The 16954-nt window shown below is 38.4% G+C and overlaps 1 protein-coding gene across 2 annotated transcripts in view; it reads left to right on the forward strand.

The window, feature by feature from the left end:
- The first annotated feature begins 7270 nt into the window (after window positions 1-7270).
- LOC124801898 (SREBP regulating gene protein) overlaps window positions 7271-16954 on the forward strand; it is a 56098-nt gene continuing 46414 nt past the window's right edge. For both annotated transcript variants that reach the window (XR_007017114.1, XM_047263107.1), the window contains exon 1: window positions 7271-7480. Coding sequence is in view for 1 of the 2 variants with exons in the window: in XM_047263107.1 (XP_047119063.1) it covers window positions 7379-7480 (102 nt within the window). In the remaining variant the exon portion in view is untranslated. The remainder of the gene's footprint in view (window positions 7481-16954) is intronic.

Consider the following 16954-nt stretch of genomic DNA (forward strand, 5'->3'; position numbering starts at 1 on the left):
ATGTGAACTAATTTACATGTGTAAATGTCCAACTGTTGCCAGTCATTAGATTACAGTCGTTTTCAACGAAAGGAATTCTAAACAGAAAACAAAATAGCTTCATACATCAAATATACTGCTGAGCTTAAACTATTTTAAACATGCACATTAGAAAAGATAAATATTGCCCTCTTGGAACAAAGGAGAAACTTGATAAGACAAAATAATTTTATTTGATAAAACAAGTATCTCTCTTTTGCCTCTTCTGTCCCCCAACCCCTCCGCCAACGTGTACAATCGCAAGATATTTCATTAACATTCAGTGCTCCTCACCCCACAGTCAACCAAGATACCTAAAGAAGAGCACCAATATGTTCACAGTTTCTTGTAAAAGCAACCCAGTACAAACTTAACTTCCTCAGATTTACAAATAAGGTAAAGAAGCACGAATTCTCTTGCTGCTGGACCATGAAGTCGTTTTTGTATGTCAATCCTTAAAACAGGTGCAAATTTAAGTTCAGGAGTACACTATTTGTTAAGAAGTGTAATGAACTGCACGATTACTTGATTGCAGAAATCTTTCAGAACAATGTGTGTTGGTAAACTATCGCCAATAGTTTCATATTTTCCTGTGTCAGAGAGGGAGACACCACCATTATGAGTATGCCTGCAACAGACCTGGCGTTCGCCGTGCCTAGCTGATGTGACGTCACGAACAAGCGCCGAGGCCTTTGCGTCGGAGTTGCCCGGACGCAGTGGACGCGGCCGCGCCGCCCTGAACCGCCGGGACGTCGTACCACGCTTCCAACTGTTGACCTGCGGCGTGAGAGACTTCATACGATTGAGCAATGGACAGGACTTCCTCAAAGGAAGGGTCTTCCAACTGCATGGCCCGTTGCCGAACCTCCCTATCAGGGGCCGAACGAACAATGACGTCGCGTACCATAACGTGGGCATACGACTCTCGCGACTGCTCCGTGACAAAATGACACTTGCGACTAAGACCGTGCAGCGTAGCGGCCCATGCCCGATAAGACTGATGGGGGCTGTTTCTTGCATTGATAGAACTCGACCCTAGCCACCACAACATGAGTGCGGAGGCGATAATATGAAGACAGTAACGAACACAATGCGTCAACAGACAAGGACGAGGGTTCCTGAAACGGCGCTAGCTACCGCAAAACTTGATACAGCGAGGGAGATATCCGAGACAAGAAAAGAGCACGACATACCTCCGCATCGGCAACATGAAACGCCTGGAAATGCTGCCGAAGGCGATGTTCATATGCGTCCCAATCCTCCGCAGTCTCGTCATACGAGGGAAAGGGAGCAGGGAACGGCGCTGGACCAGACAGCGTGGAGAGCAACGCCGGAAGCACTTGTTTCATGGTTGCCATGAGCTCCGTCTGCTGCTCAACCAAAACCCTCACTAAATCCTCTATGTCGTGGATAAGCTGCGAAACCGGAACAACGACGCAACACGCGAAAGAACGACCCTACTCGTCGCCAATTGTGTAGTAACACGATTCACGTTTCCGTCGCACTTCACCTAGAGTAGTCCAGGAACTGTCTGCTAGGCATGCCCGATATGAACTGGCTGGGCACGGCCCGTGCCGCCCGAGTTGTTCCGCCGGCAGAGGGCGCGGCCGAATTATTGCATGCGCTCTGGTGGGCGGGATTTTACTTGCGGCAACTACTGTCCGTGACGCGCCATACCGATGTGCGCCTCCCGCGATCTTTCTGGTGGCTACTGCACTTCTAGGTTAAAAAAAAAAATGGTTCAAATGGCTCTGAGCACTATGGGACTCAACTGCTGAGGTCATTAGTCCCCTAGAACTTAGAACTAGTTAAACCTAACTAACCTAAGGACATCGCAAACATCCATGCCCGAGGCAGGATTCGAACCTGCGACCGTAGCGGTCTTGCGGTTCCAGACTGCAGCGCCTTTAACCGCACGGCCACTTCGGCCGGCCGCACTTCTAGGTCTAGAATAAATATTGGGAAGTAAAGTGTCCCTCAGTTTTGACACAAATAAGAGTATGGCGGAAAAATGGGAATACAATATATTAAGTACGTTTTAAGAGTAATTTAATCACTTTTAAACAGGAATTAAAAAAGGTGGAACAAGTCCATCTGGCAGCTACTGCTAACACAGATCCAATATATTGACCCTATAACAGAAGTGGGAAGTAGAAAGAAGTGTTTTCTGATAAACCGGTTATTATTGATGAATATGTTTGTAGATCTGAGATAAAGGATAAGAAGCCTTTCTTCTGCAAACCATATCCAATACCCAAGAGCTGTGGTGTTCGAAGAAGACATACAAAAGATGATCAATGATGGTATTATTGAGCCCAGATTGAGTGTACACATTGCCTTTTTTAGTGATGGAAGAGCTTGCTGGAGGCTTTTGGTTGGTGTTAAATGCACAAACTTCAATGAAGCATGTTGGAACAGAGTGGGATAGGACTGTAAGTACAGGAAAATTGGGCAAAGTTTGAGGAAGCCACTTTTTTCAGCTCCATGGTCTTAACTGCTGGCTACCAGCATTCACTATGCTGCTCATAATAATTCCCCTGCATTTCTGTTTTCTTATTCATTATTAGACTTAATGGTGCACTACCTCTCTCTGGCTTTTTATTTATAACTCTGTACTGACCTGGCTAGAAGTCCTGTTCTTTCAGCTACCGCACTTCACTAATTCCCACTATAGCACTATAGGTTTATCTAACTCACACACACACACACACACACACACACACACACACATCTGTACGTGGTGGTGGCTGGATGCACAATCAATTGTGTGACACCATATCAGGTTTATGTGTGTGTGGATTTCTGCACTGCATTTACATCTACATTGATGCTCTGCAAACCACTGTGGAGTGCAAGGCAGAGGGTACATCTCATGTTACCAATTATTAGGGTTTCTTCCCACTCAATTCACATATGGATCACAAGAAGAATGACTGTTGCCTCTGTACATGGTGTAATTATTCTAATCTTGTCGTCTTGATCCCTAAATGAGTGACACATAGAGGGTTGTATTATATTCCAACACTCATCATTTAAAACTGTTTCTTGAAATTTGTTTGTAGACTTTCTTGGAATAGTGTTCTTCTACCTTCAACGGTCTTCCATTTCAATTTGTTTGCATCTATCCTCAAGACTCCTCTAGTTCAGTTTCTTCAGCATCTCTGTGACACTCTCCCTTGGATCAGACAAACCTGTTACCATTTGTGCTGCCCTTATCTGTGTATGTTCAACATTCGCTGTTGGTCTTATTTGATACAGGTCCCACACACGTGAGCAATGTTCTAGAACCTGTTACTTGGGTGATTTCTGAGCAATCTCCTTTGTAGACTGATTCCACTTGCTCAATATTCTACCAATAAACTGAAGTCTACCACCTGCTTTACCCATGGCTGAGCCAATGTGATCATTCCATTTCATATCCCCACATAATGTTACACCAAGTTGTCTGATTCTAACAGTGACCAACTGATATTATAGTCATAGGATATTACATTTTTTCATTTTGTGAAGTGCAAAATTTCACATTTTTGAATATTTAGAGCAAGTTGCCAGTCTCTGCACCACTTTTAAATCTTATTGACAGCTGACTGAGTATTTGTGCAGCTTCTTTCAGACAATACTTCATCATGGATAAATGTATCATCTACAGAAAATCTGAGGTTACTGTCAACTTTGTCTGCAAGGTCATTAATGCACCACATAAATAGAAGGGCCCCCAACACACTTCCCTGGGGCACACCTGGAATTACTTCTACATCTGACGATGACTCTCCATCCAAGATAACATGCTGCCTCCTCCATCCCAAAAAGTCCCCAATCCAATCACAAATTTCACTTGATTCCCCATATGATCATATGTTTGACAATAAGTGCAGGTGTGGTATTGAGTCAAATGCTTTATACAAATCAAGAAATACTGCATCTGACTACCTTGATCTAAAGCTTTCAATATATCATGTGAGAAAAGTGTGAGTTGGGTTTCACATGATTGATGTTTTTGAAATCCATGCTAGCTGGTGTTGAGGAGGTCATTTTTGTTCAAAATATCTCATTATGCTTGAGGTCAAAATATGTTATAAGATTCTAAAAAAACCAATGTCAAGGATATTGAACGGTAGTTTTGTGGATCACTTCTACTACCCTTCTTGTAGATGGGTATGACCTGTGCCTCTTCCCAAGAACTGGGCACGGTTTTTGTTCAAGAGATCTATAATAGATTATAGTTAGAGGAGGGGCTAAGTCAGGCACAAATTCAGTATAGAGTCTTATGGGGATTCCAACAGGCCCTGGAGCTTTGTTCAGTTTTAACGATTTTAGCCGTTTCTCAACACTAATACTCGTTTCATTAATCTTTTTAGTGGTACAGGGATAAAATTGGGACAATTCTCTTGGGTTTTCCTTTGTGAAGGAAGATTTGAAAATGGAGTTAAGCATTTCAGTTTTTGCTTTGCTACCCTCAACAGAATTTAGCATTTACGGTTTTTCTCTGCTACTCTTAATTTCATTTCCTGTCTCAATCGCTAGGGACTAGACACTAACTTTCGTGTCATTAACAGCTTTTATATATGACCAGTATTTCTTTGTATTTGTGAAATATGATTTGACAATATTCTGCTATGTTGGTGATTGAAGACATCATGCATTGCTCACACATTTAATTCAGCATCTGTATATTTATAGTCCTATGATTTGTTTTACGCTTGTTATGTAGTAATGCCTGTTTCTTTAGAAATTTCTTTGCAGTGACTGTATACCATGGGAGTTTCCACCCACTGTGAAGCCTTCTACTGGGTACGTACCTATCCAGTGAATGGTCAACTATTCTTTTAAACTTGAGTCACAGTTCCTCTACATGCTCCTGCCCTCTGCTGAAAGTTTCAAGTTTCTCACTGAGATATGACACTGCTGATTTTTTATCCAGTTCACTGAACATACATATCTGTCTGCTTGTTTCAGTCGTCATTTGTACTTCGATAATGATTGTTGCCACAAATACTCATGGTCACTAATAACAGTATCAATGTGGACGTTTTAGTAGAAGTCAGGTCTATTTGATGCCATTAGATCCAATACATTTTCATCATGAGTGGTGTTCCTAACTGTTTGTTCTAAGCAGTTTTCAGAGGAGGCATTTATAGTTTCACAGGATGTCTTATCACATCCACCACTGACAAAACAATAATTTTCTCACTTGATTGTTGGATGATTTAAGTCTCCACGAATGATTACAGAATGACTGGGGAACTTACGTGCAAGTAATTTGAGTATCCTGTCTATTGCCACAAATACACTACATCCATTTCCCATTTTCCTATCCTTTTGATACACAATGTAACTTTCCCCGAAAATGTCACTGCTACCAGTTTCAGGTTTCAACCATTTTTCAGTACTTCGATGAGGCCAAAAGCCGACAGTGGTTTGTGGGACCAGGAGAGTGAGTAAGTAAGTAAGAGTAAGGAACAGCAGAGGTCCTGTTATGCTACCCTGTGGTACACTATGACTTATTTGGTAATGCTACCTCAACTATGACTTCCATTGCTCGAGTAAAATCTGTTTTTTGCACCTCCTAAATAGACACGTCACAGCGGATGTCGGACAAAATGCCTGATGAATCTACAACAAGATTGGCAGAGTCACCTACCATTCTGTAGATCATCACGCTACCTGGAGGCCACTTCCGTTTCTGTAGAAAGAACAGTTGGAAATAAAGGGGTTAATTTCCAAGATTGTTTGCCTATCGAAGCCGCGCGCTCCACACGATAGATATCGAACGTGCGATTCTAAATCGATCACGCAGCTATGGTGGCGCGCATTATGAGCATGTTTGTAGGGCCACTGCAGCAACGGCAAAAGAAGTTGGAAATAAAGGGGTTAATTTCCAAGAATGTTTGCCTATCGAAGCCGCGGGCTCCACACGATACATATCGAATGTGACGTTTCTAAATCGATCACGCAGCTATGGTGGCGCGCAGTATGAGCATGTTTATAGTGGTCACTGCAGCAACGGCAAAAGAAGAGCGTTACTAAAATAGTTGTAACTACAAAGGAAACGACTTACCACACTCGACGTCGACGTTGTGGTCATGAAGTCCATTTGATGTGTATGCTACGGGAAGAATTCCCTTTTTGCCGTAACCTGGGTAGACTCTGCAAGTGTCACGCAGAAATCCGGGTAGAGTGTCACATTTCCTACAAAAATTCAAACAATTTTCTACATTGCATAAGCATGAAATTAGATTCTCCCACGTAAGGGAATCGGCCGAAGAAGCGTCTACAATACCAGATATCCCACTCACTACCGTCATAAATCGTTTGGGTTTTTCTAGCCTCTCACAAATAATTTATCATAACGCGTGCCACCATTGCACATTCGATATCTATCGTTTGAAGCCCGCGGCTTCGATGGGCAAACATTCTTGGAAATCACCATAAAGAGTGTCGGCTGTGATGAAGAGAGGTAAGGACATTATGCAGCACCACCTAAACGTCTCTAGGCGATGTACTATGCAAGGAGGTTAGAACCTGCTTGGTACTACCACAGTCTACGTCATTATGAGCTATCCTAGAACAATAACGTATTGTTTATTCTTCGATTTCATTTTTATTCGTTGACTTCGTATTTTCTGCTGTTAACTCGAGGTGTTCCGATTATTCGTTCTCGCGTGTATATTAAAATGTTGTTAATAATGTGCTCGTACTAAAACTCAACGGGAAATAATCTTTCATTTCAGACAGTAACGCATTAACAATTTATTAGTGATTTAGCAAATTCCAGTTTGTAGTGATTAATAATAGCCATAAAATTTACTAATTCGTTCAGACTTACTCCGAAGAACAAGATGCCTTCAACTTTGTGTAAGAAAAGTAGACAGTTTCGTTGTGTTTTAAAAATAGAAATATTAGTATCTGTATACCATTTTACGCGTTATTACCGTAGAATAAAGAAGCTTTTAGTCACTGAAAACTAATTAGGACGATAAAAAAATGTACATCACCTTTTTATTCAAGCTGCAATTGCCGTGGATCGTCAGTGACATTTTTAATCATATTTTCACAACCACTGATTATGGTATTTTTATCCGGAACAAATAGGAAGAGAGAAAAAAATCCGCAGTGACCACGCCCATGGATTATTTACGTTTTTGTACATTGTTTATATGCTGTTGTGGCCAATATCGTACACGACTGGAAAAGCAGAAGTCGTGCGTTGCCATTTGAAAAAGGCGCCGTACAAGTACAAGATCGAAAGCGCAAAGCGAAGACGCAAAGCGATGCGCGGAATGCAATAACAAAAACATTTCATAATGTAGGCGCTATTAAGTTTATCTTGCTTTTAGAGGTGAGGAATATATGATCGAACATGTGGACAGCATTTTTAATGCGTATAATAAGAAAAAGAATTGTGCTAGGATTGATTTTCGCCGTCTCTTTTACTTACTGCGTGGTAAGCTTCGTGAAAGAGGTACGTTGTTAAAGGTTAGGACATCTTATTCTTGATCCAATTCATTTCCTACAGCGGAAATGTATGTTTGTTTCTTGTTTAGTGTTTAATCTATTTGTGAGAGCAGATGGAGGCCGTATGATCAGGGAGAAATCGCTGTTTTCAGTTGTGGTAATGACGCCTCTCAGAAATCAGGAGAACTACGAACCATTGTGACGGGTGCCAACACATGCCGAATACGTCTTTGGAACTTTGTGACGATTATTGCATTAATAAAGAGAAGAGTTTTTTACAGTTCATTTGCAAAGCTCCGTTGCCTTGTCTCTTGTAAACAAAATAAACGTAACTACTCTGGCAGAAAAGTACGTGGTTTTGTAGTCTTTATTACCACTTTGTATCATTTGTGTACGGCAAGTAGACTACAGTATGATATTGAGCTGGTCATTTTTTTATGACATAGGAATAAAGCTGTTGAATTAGCCTTATGCAATAGGATGGAATTCATGCAACCATTTCACAGAAGCTATACAAATCTTACGCCATAATTATATTAATCCGATAATAATTTACACATTTAGGTTTTAACCTTTTGTCAGGTACATAATACTAATACGTTTGGAGTAGTTAGCCCTGAACATCTGTTTTAAATGCTGAAATGCCTTGATAATTTTTGATGTCACAAAGTAATTAGTTGTACAGCTTGTTTCTTGCTTGGAATGGTCCACTTTGTCTTAGTTTTGTATCTAAATATTCGACATGTATATCTTGGTTTCTTCTTGTGTTACGTAAGTGAATATCTTGGTTTTTAACTACAAACCGTTTATCATCATCTAAGATTTTCCTAATGAAAATACTTGAAAAAATATATTAACAAGGTAATGGAAAGACTTGTAAGTCATTAATAAAAAGGAGAGAGAGAGAGAGAGCACTTGAAAGAGTTTCTGGAAGCTGCACCTTCTATGGCCCATATTGTGAAACAACTTTTGTTCGCTGCCACTTGAGTTTCACCAGATTATTACACTGTATCGCATTAGAGATTCTGCTTTGGCAAGAACATCCTTTTGGTTTTTCTTTGAAAGCTAGAAAGAATTTTTATCAGTATTAGATGTCAGTTTATTGGTTACAATTTATAGTGTAGCGTATGTTTAGTGGGTTACTTAAACATCATTATAAGATATTTGACACCAACTGTCAGATGCAGGCAACCTCCATCACATTTCCAAGAACTGCAGAATTCAACTGTATATGTTCATGTTGGTCCTGTGTGTTTTCTGAAATTATCTACCCATCTTCCATTAGGTCATCGTCTTTTTCTGACTTATTTTGTGGAATTTAGCAAAGAATTTCCATCATCTAGCCACTGTCCATTTGTCTGCCTATGTGTCCTGCCACTTCTGTTTGATTATCATTACAGTTTTGATTACTCCTTCCATGCCATTCTGTTTCCTGGTCCCTATGTTTGTTTTCCCACTTTCCTAGTGATTTCCAACATACATCTCCCCCCTACCTGTGGAGCAAACTTCTGCTTTTGAATGGTTTTCATATGTGAAGTCCATTACCTGCTGACAGTAATTTAAAACTGATTATACTCACTTGTTACTAACTTTCCCTTTCAGAACACTGGAAGTTTAATTTAAGGAAATCTAATTAATTCACCCAGCCATTTTTATTCTTCTGTTCATTTCCTTTTCTGTCCATCAAGCCATTGTCTTCAACTGCCCTGAATACAAAAGCCTGTCCGCTTTGTTCATTGTTTGTTTGTTTTGTTTTATATTCATTGTGTTTGTTATGTGTTACCTTTCTGTCAGTTAGCTCCGTTAAAGTCTTCTGTCCATTATTGAAATAATATCAGAACCAGGTAAACACTAAGAACTATAATGTTAATGTGTTTCCTTCTTCATTTTTCCCAGTTCAAGGCTCTGAAAGCTTATTGATTTTAAGATTTGTCCTCTCAGATTTAGATGAAAACATGCCAAAAACATTCTTACAATCTATGAATCTTAGGCACAGTGACTAATTCCTACTAATTTGATCATTGTATTATTTCTTTTTGACTTAGATTATGATTTGCGGCCAATATTCATTCCCCAAAGAAAATACAATGAACAGACAAAAAAGTTAAAGTGTATAAGCAAGGAAGCAAATTAGTTTGTAACGATATACAAGAAGAGCAACAAGAAATAATTAGTCTGTAACGATGGACTAGAACCAAAGATTCAAATTCTAATTTGTTTTTTGTAATGAGCAGTTGCATACCAAATGACCAGTAAGGAGAGCCATACTGTAAAAGATATAATAAAGAGTAAATGTAAATGAAAGATCTGTTCATTCGATGAACACTGTTCTGTGAATTGCAGAGTAATCATAATTGAATTGAATGAAATTTTATTGTCGGTTAGCTATTACAGAAATTTACAAAGTCAAGTTACATATATACATGTTATACAGCATACGTACATGGGTTGAAGATCAATATGTCACTCTTGGTTTTCCATATAATACAATATTTAAAATCAAATAATATGAAAAACATTACATCATAAATTACTCAGTTAAAGAAATTATGCTGTACTCTCCAAACCAGTACCACTAAGATATTTTACAGTCATAAAATTCCTGAATGAGTAGCAAGGATTTGCAGCTAACCAACTGAATAATTTGTCTTTAAATAAATCAAATGGAGCTTCTACCCATTCTAGTGGCAGTTTGTTAAACATCTTCATACCCACCATTTCGTAGCTGTTCAGTGACTTGGATAATCTGTAGTAACGTATGTTAAGGTGGTTACTATTTCTTGTTCCATGAGAGTGTACATCTCTTCTACGCTGGTATTCTGATAAGTTGCTCTTTATATGCAGTAGGGCAGTGTAAATATACATGTTTATAACAGTTAATATTTTTAAGTTGATAAACAGTGGTTTGCAGAGGGCCAGTTTATCACTGTTTGTGATAATTCAAATTACTTTCTTCTGGAGTACAAAAATGTCGTGAAGGTGTGAGCTATTGCCCCATATTAAAAGCCCATAAGATATCATGCTTTGAAAAAAAGCAAAGTAGGCCGATCTTGCATAGGCCGCAGGAACATGGTTTTTTAAATTCCTTAGCAAATACACCACTCTAGACAGCCTTGCACTAATGTATTTAGTATGTGGCTCCCAAGTCAATTTACTATCTACAACAATACCTAAGAACTTAACACTATCCATGAAGTCTGCTACTGGCAGAACTCTTAAACTAAATACAATATTTTGAGTTTTACTCTCACTAAGCAGGAACCCATTAGCTTGAAACCAGACTGATTCTTGTGATATTGTGTCATTTGCCACAGTTTGCAGCATATCCGAGGCTGGGCTGATATTGAAAAAAGTGGTATCATCTGCATGGAGAATGGAATGAGTATTTATGTAAGATGGTAGATCGTTTGTCATTAGGATAAATAGCAGAGGTCCTAATACTGAGCCTTGTGGCACACCACACTTACCTTCAGCTAGCTGTGATCTCTGTTTACCAATACAAACAATTTGTTTGCGGCTGCTGAGGAAAGATTCGAAAATGTTGTCAACTTCACTGTTGGTGTTTCCATAATAAACTAGTTTGTTGATGAGTGAAATATGCTCCACACAATCGAAGGCTTTGCTAGGATCACAAAAGGTAGCCTGAGCAATTTTTTTTTCCTTCATAAGCACTAAGCACTTTTTTAATCAGGGAGTCAATGGCATGGACTGTGGATTTGCCCTTCCTAAAGCCAAACTGTACCGCAGTAATAATGTTATTACATGTCAGATAATCACACAACTGGGAGTTGATGATGGATTCCAAAACTTTAGATAAAATAGGTGTCAGAGATATTGGGCGATAGCTAGATGGGCAATTTTTGTCTCCTTTCTTGTAAATGGGCACTATTCGGGATAATTTTAATACATCTGGAAATACTCTTTCAATTAGACATCTGTTTATACATTTAGTTAGAGGATATACTATGTGCCCAATTATCTTTTTTAACATATTGCAAGAAATACCGTATATATCTTCACTGTCAGAGGGCCTAAAATTATTTACACTAGTTAAAACAACATCTGGTGTGACCTCTGTTAAAAGGAATTTGTCTTTCAGGGTGTAGTCTACATTATGATATTTAATGAGATCAGCTACAGTTTCGTACGGCCTCCCAGTGCTTTCCCTAATTTGGTTAACAGATTTTATACAGTAGTTATTAAATTCATCTGCTGAAATTTCTACCTCAGCTTTCTACTTGCTTTCAGCCACTGAATTTATTATAGTCCATTCTTTTTTGCATTTATTTTTTGATGGCTCAATGCTGACTAGGTTATGTTGTTTTAAAGCATACTTATATTCCTTTTGTGCTCTTGAGTACCTTTGTTTAGCCATATCAGTTTTCTGAAGTCTGTACGAATCTCCATACAACAACAATCTCCTTTTCATATTGGCTAGTTGAGTGGTATAGCATGGATTCTTATCCCTATGTCTATTACTGTTACTTTTAGGATTAAGTTTACATTTGTATTGAGGACAGCTGGTCTCGAATATATTTAAGAAAGAATTAAAAAATCTATCGAACAATGTATTACCAGAGCCCTGGGCATTATTGTTAAACATAGGTGACCAGTCATAATTACTGAGTGAGACCATGAAATTCGACAATTTTTCTTGCGTTATTGGTCTTGTGATGACTATTTTAGGCTCTTTAAACTCCTTATATTCCATATTAGGCCTATCTGTACCTATTTTTACCCAAACTGAGTCATGGTCCGAGAAATCGAAGACAGCTACATCTGAAGATAACAACTCCCTATTGACATTTGTAAATATGTTGCCGAGACAAGCGGACTGTCTTGTGGGTTTGCAGTTCATAAAAATGAAGTTGAATTGTCGTAACAGGTTTTTAAATTCGTCTTTGTTTACACCAAATGTGGCATTGATGTCACCACCAATCACTATACTATATTTCTTCCACTGAGGACTAAGAAAGAAATTTAATAAAGTCTCAAGTTTTTCTAAAAATATTAGTGTAGATAAATAAAAATGGGGGCAAAGTGTGGGAAAAAAGATTTGGGGAGCTCGGGTATTAAAGGAAGAAAAAAAATATAATGTACAATATAAATATTGAAGTAGAAGAGTGAAGCCTAATCAAAATACAAAATAGAACTAGATAACTTAATTACAACTTGTGGATAACACAGTTCAAAATTATACTAGAATATGTATAAACACTTGGACTGCCATTGAGTAACTTACATCATTACTAATATTCTTTCTAGTAAATATAAATGCCTTGTAAAAGACGTAATTTTATCAGTTCACAGATCACAGACAGCAAAAATAAAAGAAGTAGGGAAATTAGGTATTGTCAACTTTATCTGTTACTGAGATATCAGCAGTTCTAACATAACAGACCTACAGATAAAACTACAAAATGAAAACATGTTCAGAATTGTACCTCTCTGATAGTGTTAATAAAAATTTTACTGTCTCCTAGTCTATTTACAAATTACTGAAGCGTGTTTGCCATGCAACACTAAACCACTAAGAAAAAAGGGGGGAAATCTGCCATGGCTAACAAAGGGATTGTTACAGTCCTGTAAAGCTGAAACTTCTTCACGCAAATTGGAAAGTTCCAGATAAGCCTGTTCATTTAGTTGAATATTGTTGTTGTTGTGGTCTTCAGCCCGAAGACATTTATTTGATGCAGCTCTCTTTGCTACTTAGTGTCTCACATCCTCATCTGATTCCCTCAGTGTCACCTGATGTGATTTACCACCACTCCATTACCCTCGTTTTGTTTTTGTTGGTGTTCATCATATATCCTCGTTTCAAGACAATGACTGTTCCGTTCAATTACTTTCCCAAGTCCTTTGCTGTCCCTGGCAGAATTACAATGCCATCAGCAAACCTCAAAGTTTTTATTTCTTCTCCCTGAACTTTAACTCCTAAACCAATTGCTTCTATGCTTTTTCTTTACTGCTTGCTAAATGTTCAGATTGAATAATGTCTGGGATAAGCTATGACCATGTCTCATCGCTTTCTCAACCAGTGCTTACGTTTCATGTTCCTCAAATGTTATAACAGCCGTCTAGCTTCTGTAAAAGTTGTAAATAGCCTTTTGCTCCCTATATTTTAACCCTGCTACCTTCAGAATTTCAAAGAGAGTATTCCAGTCAACACTGTCAAAAGCTTTCTCTAAGTTCATGAATGCTATATTCGCAGGTTTGTATTTCCTAATCTTCCAAGAGAAGTTGGAGGGTCAGTACTGCCCTTGCATGTTTCTGTATTTCTACGGAATTCAAACTGATTTTTGCCAAGGTCAGCTTCTACCACTTTTTCCATTTTCCAGTAAAGAATTCTTGTTAACAGCCTTTTAGTAATTGGAATCATAGTATTCTTTTTGAAGTCTGAGAGTATTTCACCTGCCTTACACATTTTGCACACCAGATGGAAGAGTTTTGTTATGGCTGGTTCTTCCAAGTGTATCAGTAGTTTTTGACAGAATGTCTTCTACTCCTGGGGCCTTGTTTCGGCTTAGATTTTTCAGTGCTCTGTGAAAATCTTCTTGCAGTATCGTATCTCCCATCTCGTCTTCTTCTATGTCCTCTTTCATTTCTGTAATAATGCCCTCCCTTGTACAGATCCAACCACCTATCAGGTTTCCCTTCTTTGCTTAGGATTGATTTGCCATCTGAGCTCTTGATATTCCTGCAGCTGCTTCTCTTTTTGCCAAAGACCTCTTTAATTCCCTAGTAGGTGTTATATATCTTTCCCCTAGTATACAATATTAGAGAAGAAAAGTGGCTACTCACCATATAGCGGAGATGCTGAGTCATGATAGGCACAACAAAAGGATTCACACAATTATAACTTTTGGCCATTAAGGCCTTTGTCAGCAATTCACACACACACACACACACACACACACACACACACACACACGTCTGCAGTTTCAGACAACTGAAACCACACTGGCTTGTTTGAGACTGCAGACATATGTACAGGTTGTGTGTGTGTGTGGGTGTGTGGGTGTGTGTATGTGTGTGTGTGTGTGTGTGTATTTTGCTGACAAAGGCCTTAATGGGTGAAAGCTATAATTGTGTGAATCTTCTTGTTGTGCCTATCGCGATCCAGCATCTCTGCTATATGGTGAGTAGCAACTTTCTTTCTCTAATATTGTTACATTCCATCCTTGATTTTCCATTGTTTGATTTTTCCCCCTCGTATATATGCTTCTAACTCTTTATATTTGCCCTCTAGCCATTCCTGATTAGCCATTTTGCAAGTCCTGTCAATCTCATTTGTTAGATGTGTGTATTCCTTTTCACCTGCTTCATTTACTGCATTTTTATATTTACTCCTTTCATTAATTAAATATATCCTGTGTTGTTCACGGATTTCCACTCGGCTTTGTCTTTTTATCTATTTCATCCTCTGCTGCCTTCACTATTTCATATCTCAAAGCTATCCATTTGTCTTTAATGTATTTCTTTCCCATGTCCTTGTCAGTTGTTGCCTAATTTTCCCACTGAAACTCTCGGCAACCTCTGGATCTTTCAACATATCAAAGTCCCATCATCTTAATTTCCTACCTTTTTGCAGTTCTTTAGTTTTAATCTACAGTTCATAACCACTAAATTGTGGTCAGAGTCCACATCTGCCCCTGGAAATGTCTCACAATTTAAAATCTGGTTCCAAAATCTACGTCTTATCATACATAATCAATCTGGAACCTTCTGGATCTACAGGTCTCTTCCATTTGTACATCCTTCTTTCATGATCCTTAAATCAAATGCTACCGATGGTTAAATTATGCTCTGTGCAAAATTCTACCTGGTGATTTCCTCCTCCATTTCTTTCCCTCTGTCCATATTCACCTACAATGTACCCTTGTCTTCCTTTTCCTACTATCTTACTCCAGTCCCCCATCTTTATTACATTTTTGTCTCCTTTAACTGTCTAAATAATTTCTTTTATTTCACCACACATTTCTTCAATCTGTTCATCTGTGGAGCTAGTTGGCATGTAAACTTTTGCTAGTGCGGTGGGTGTGGGCTTTGTTTGTACCTTGGCTGCAGTAATTCATTCACTGTGCTGTTCATAGCAGTGTACCCCTATTCCTATTTTCTTATTTATTACTAAAATTACTCCTGCATTACCCCTACTAGTTTTTTTTTTTATTTATAATGCTGTATTCACCTGGCCAGAAGTGTGTACCTTCTGCCACTGAACTTCACAAATTCCGACTATATCTAACCTTAACCTATCCATTTCCCTTTTTAAGTTTTCTAACCGACCTCCACGATTCGGGGATCCTTAACATTCCACACTGCGATCCATAGAACACTAGTTTTATTTCTCGTGATGTTGATATTCTTCCCACCCACCGGAATATTTTATCCAAGAGGATGCTATCATCATTTAACTATGCAGTAGAGCTACATGTCTCCAGGAAAAATAATGCTTGTAGTTTCCCCTTGCTTTCAGCTGTTTGCAGTACCAGCACAGCAAGACAATTTTGGTCGATGTTACAAGGCCATATTTAAATCAGTTAATTGATTAAAAATGATGATCAAAGTCATTTCAATGAAGATCTAAAAATATTTAAAAAAATTACTGCACCTGGTGATACTCAAATCCACAACATCCTGCATGTGAAGCTTCTGTCCTATCCATTACAGCATGCAACCAGACTATTTCATGCACCCTATTTTAAAGCTACTGAGCGTCACACAAAGTTCCGAAATTTTTTTTCATCAATTACTTGCTAGTGAGGGCCCAGCAGGTTGAATGGCTGCAATGTATGATACCTGGGATCTTAAACTACATAACCGTAGATGGTTTCAAAAAATTGATCCCACCACTGGGGACCTCTCCTTGTTAGAATGTGTGTGCCTTATGACTGTCTTGTGCCTTATATCTAAAATGATTTAACCTTGGTACAGAGTGATTGTTATTAAATTTTCTTTCATTTATGTATTTAAAATATGTGTGCCTCATAAAATCTTTTAGCCTTACTTCTCTAAAATTATGTACATTTACAGAAGTAGTATTGTGGCTAAAATTTATTAGTTACGTAAGTAAATCTGCAATTTGAATCAGTAAAACTAATGTTTTTTTAACATGAAACTGACAAAAGCAAATAAATACTTGGCCCTGCTCCATAGATATGCTTAATAAATAAAGAAGGAAGGACTCAGTCAAGGGAAGAGACTGCAGTGAATTCAAACCTTATGGGCAGATAGAGCTAGCATTCATTTAAAACTTTCCTTTTGAATACATTTCCTTTATTAGCTTGTGATTTATTTCTAAAACCAAATGGTAAGTCTGCCAGCAGATTATCCAACAAGTGAGTTATGTTCTACATTGCAACTGCAGGCAGCTGCAAGAGCAGCTGTTCAAACACAGTTGGACTTACTGACAACAGGCATATAGTAAATCAGCTTTTCATCTTTATACATATGGTTGACTTGAGTTCACAACTTTTTATGA

This window comes from Schistocerca piceifrons, chromosome 1 (assembly GCF_021461385.2).
Source record: "Schistocerca piceifrons isolate TAMUIC-IGC-003096 chromosome 1, iqSchPice1.1, whole genome shotgun sequence".
In the NCBI taxonomy this organism is placed as follows: Eukaryota; Metazoa; Arthropoda; class Insecta; order Orthoptera; family Acrididae; genus Schistocerca; species Schistocerca piceifrons.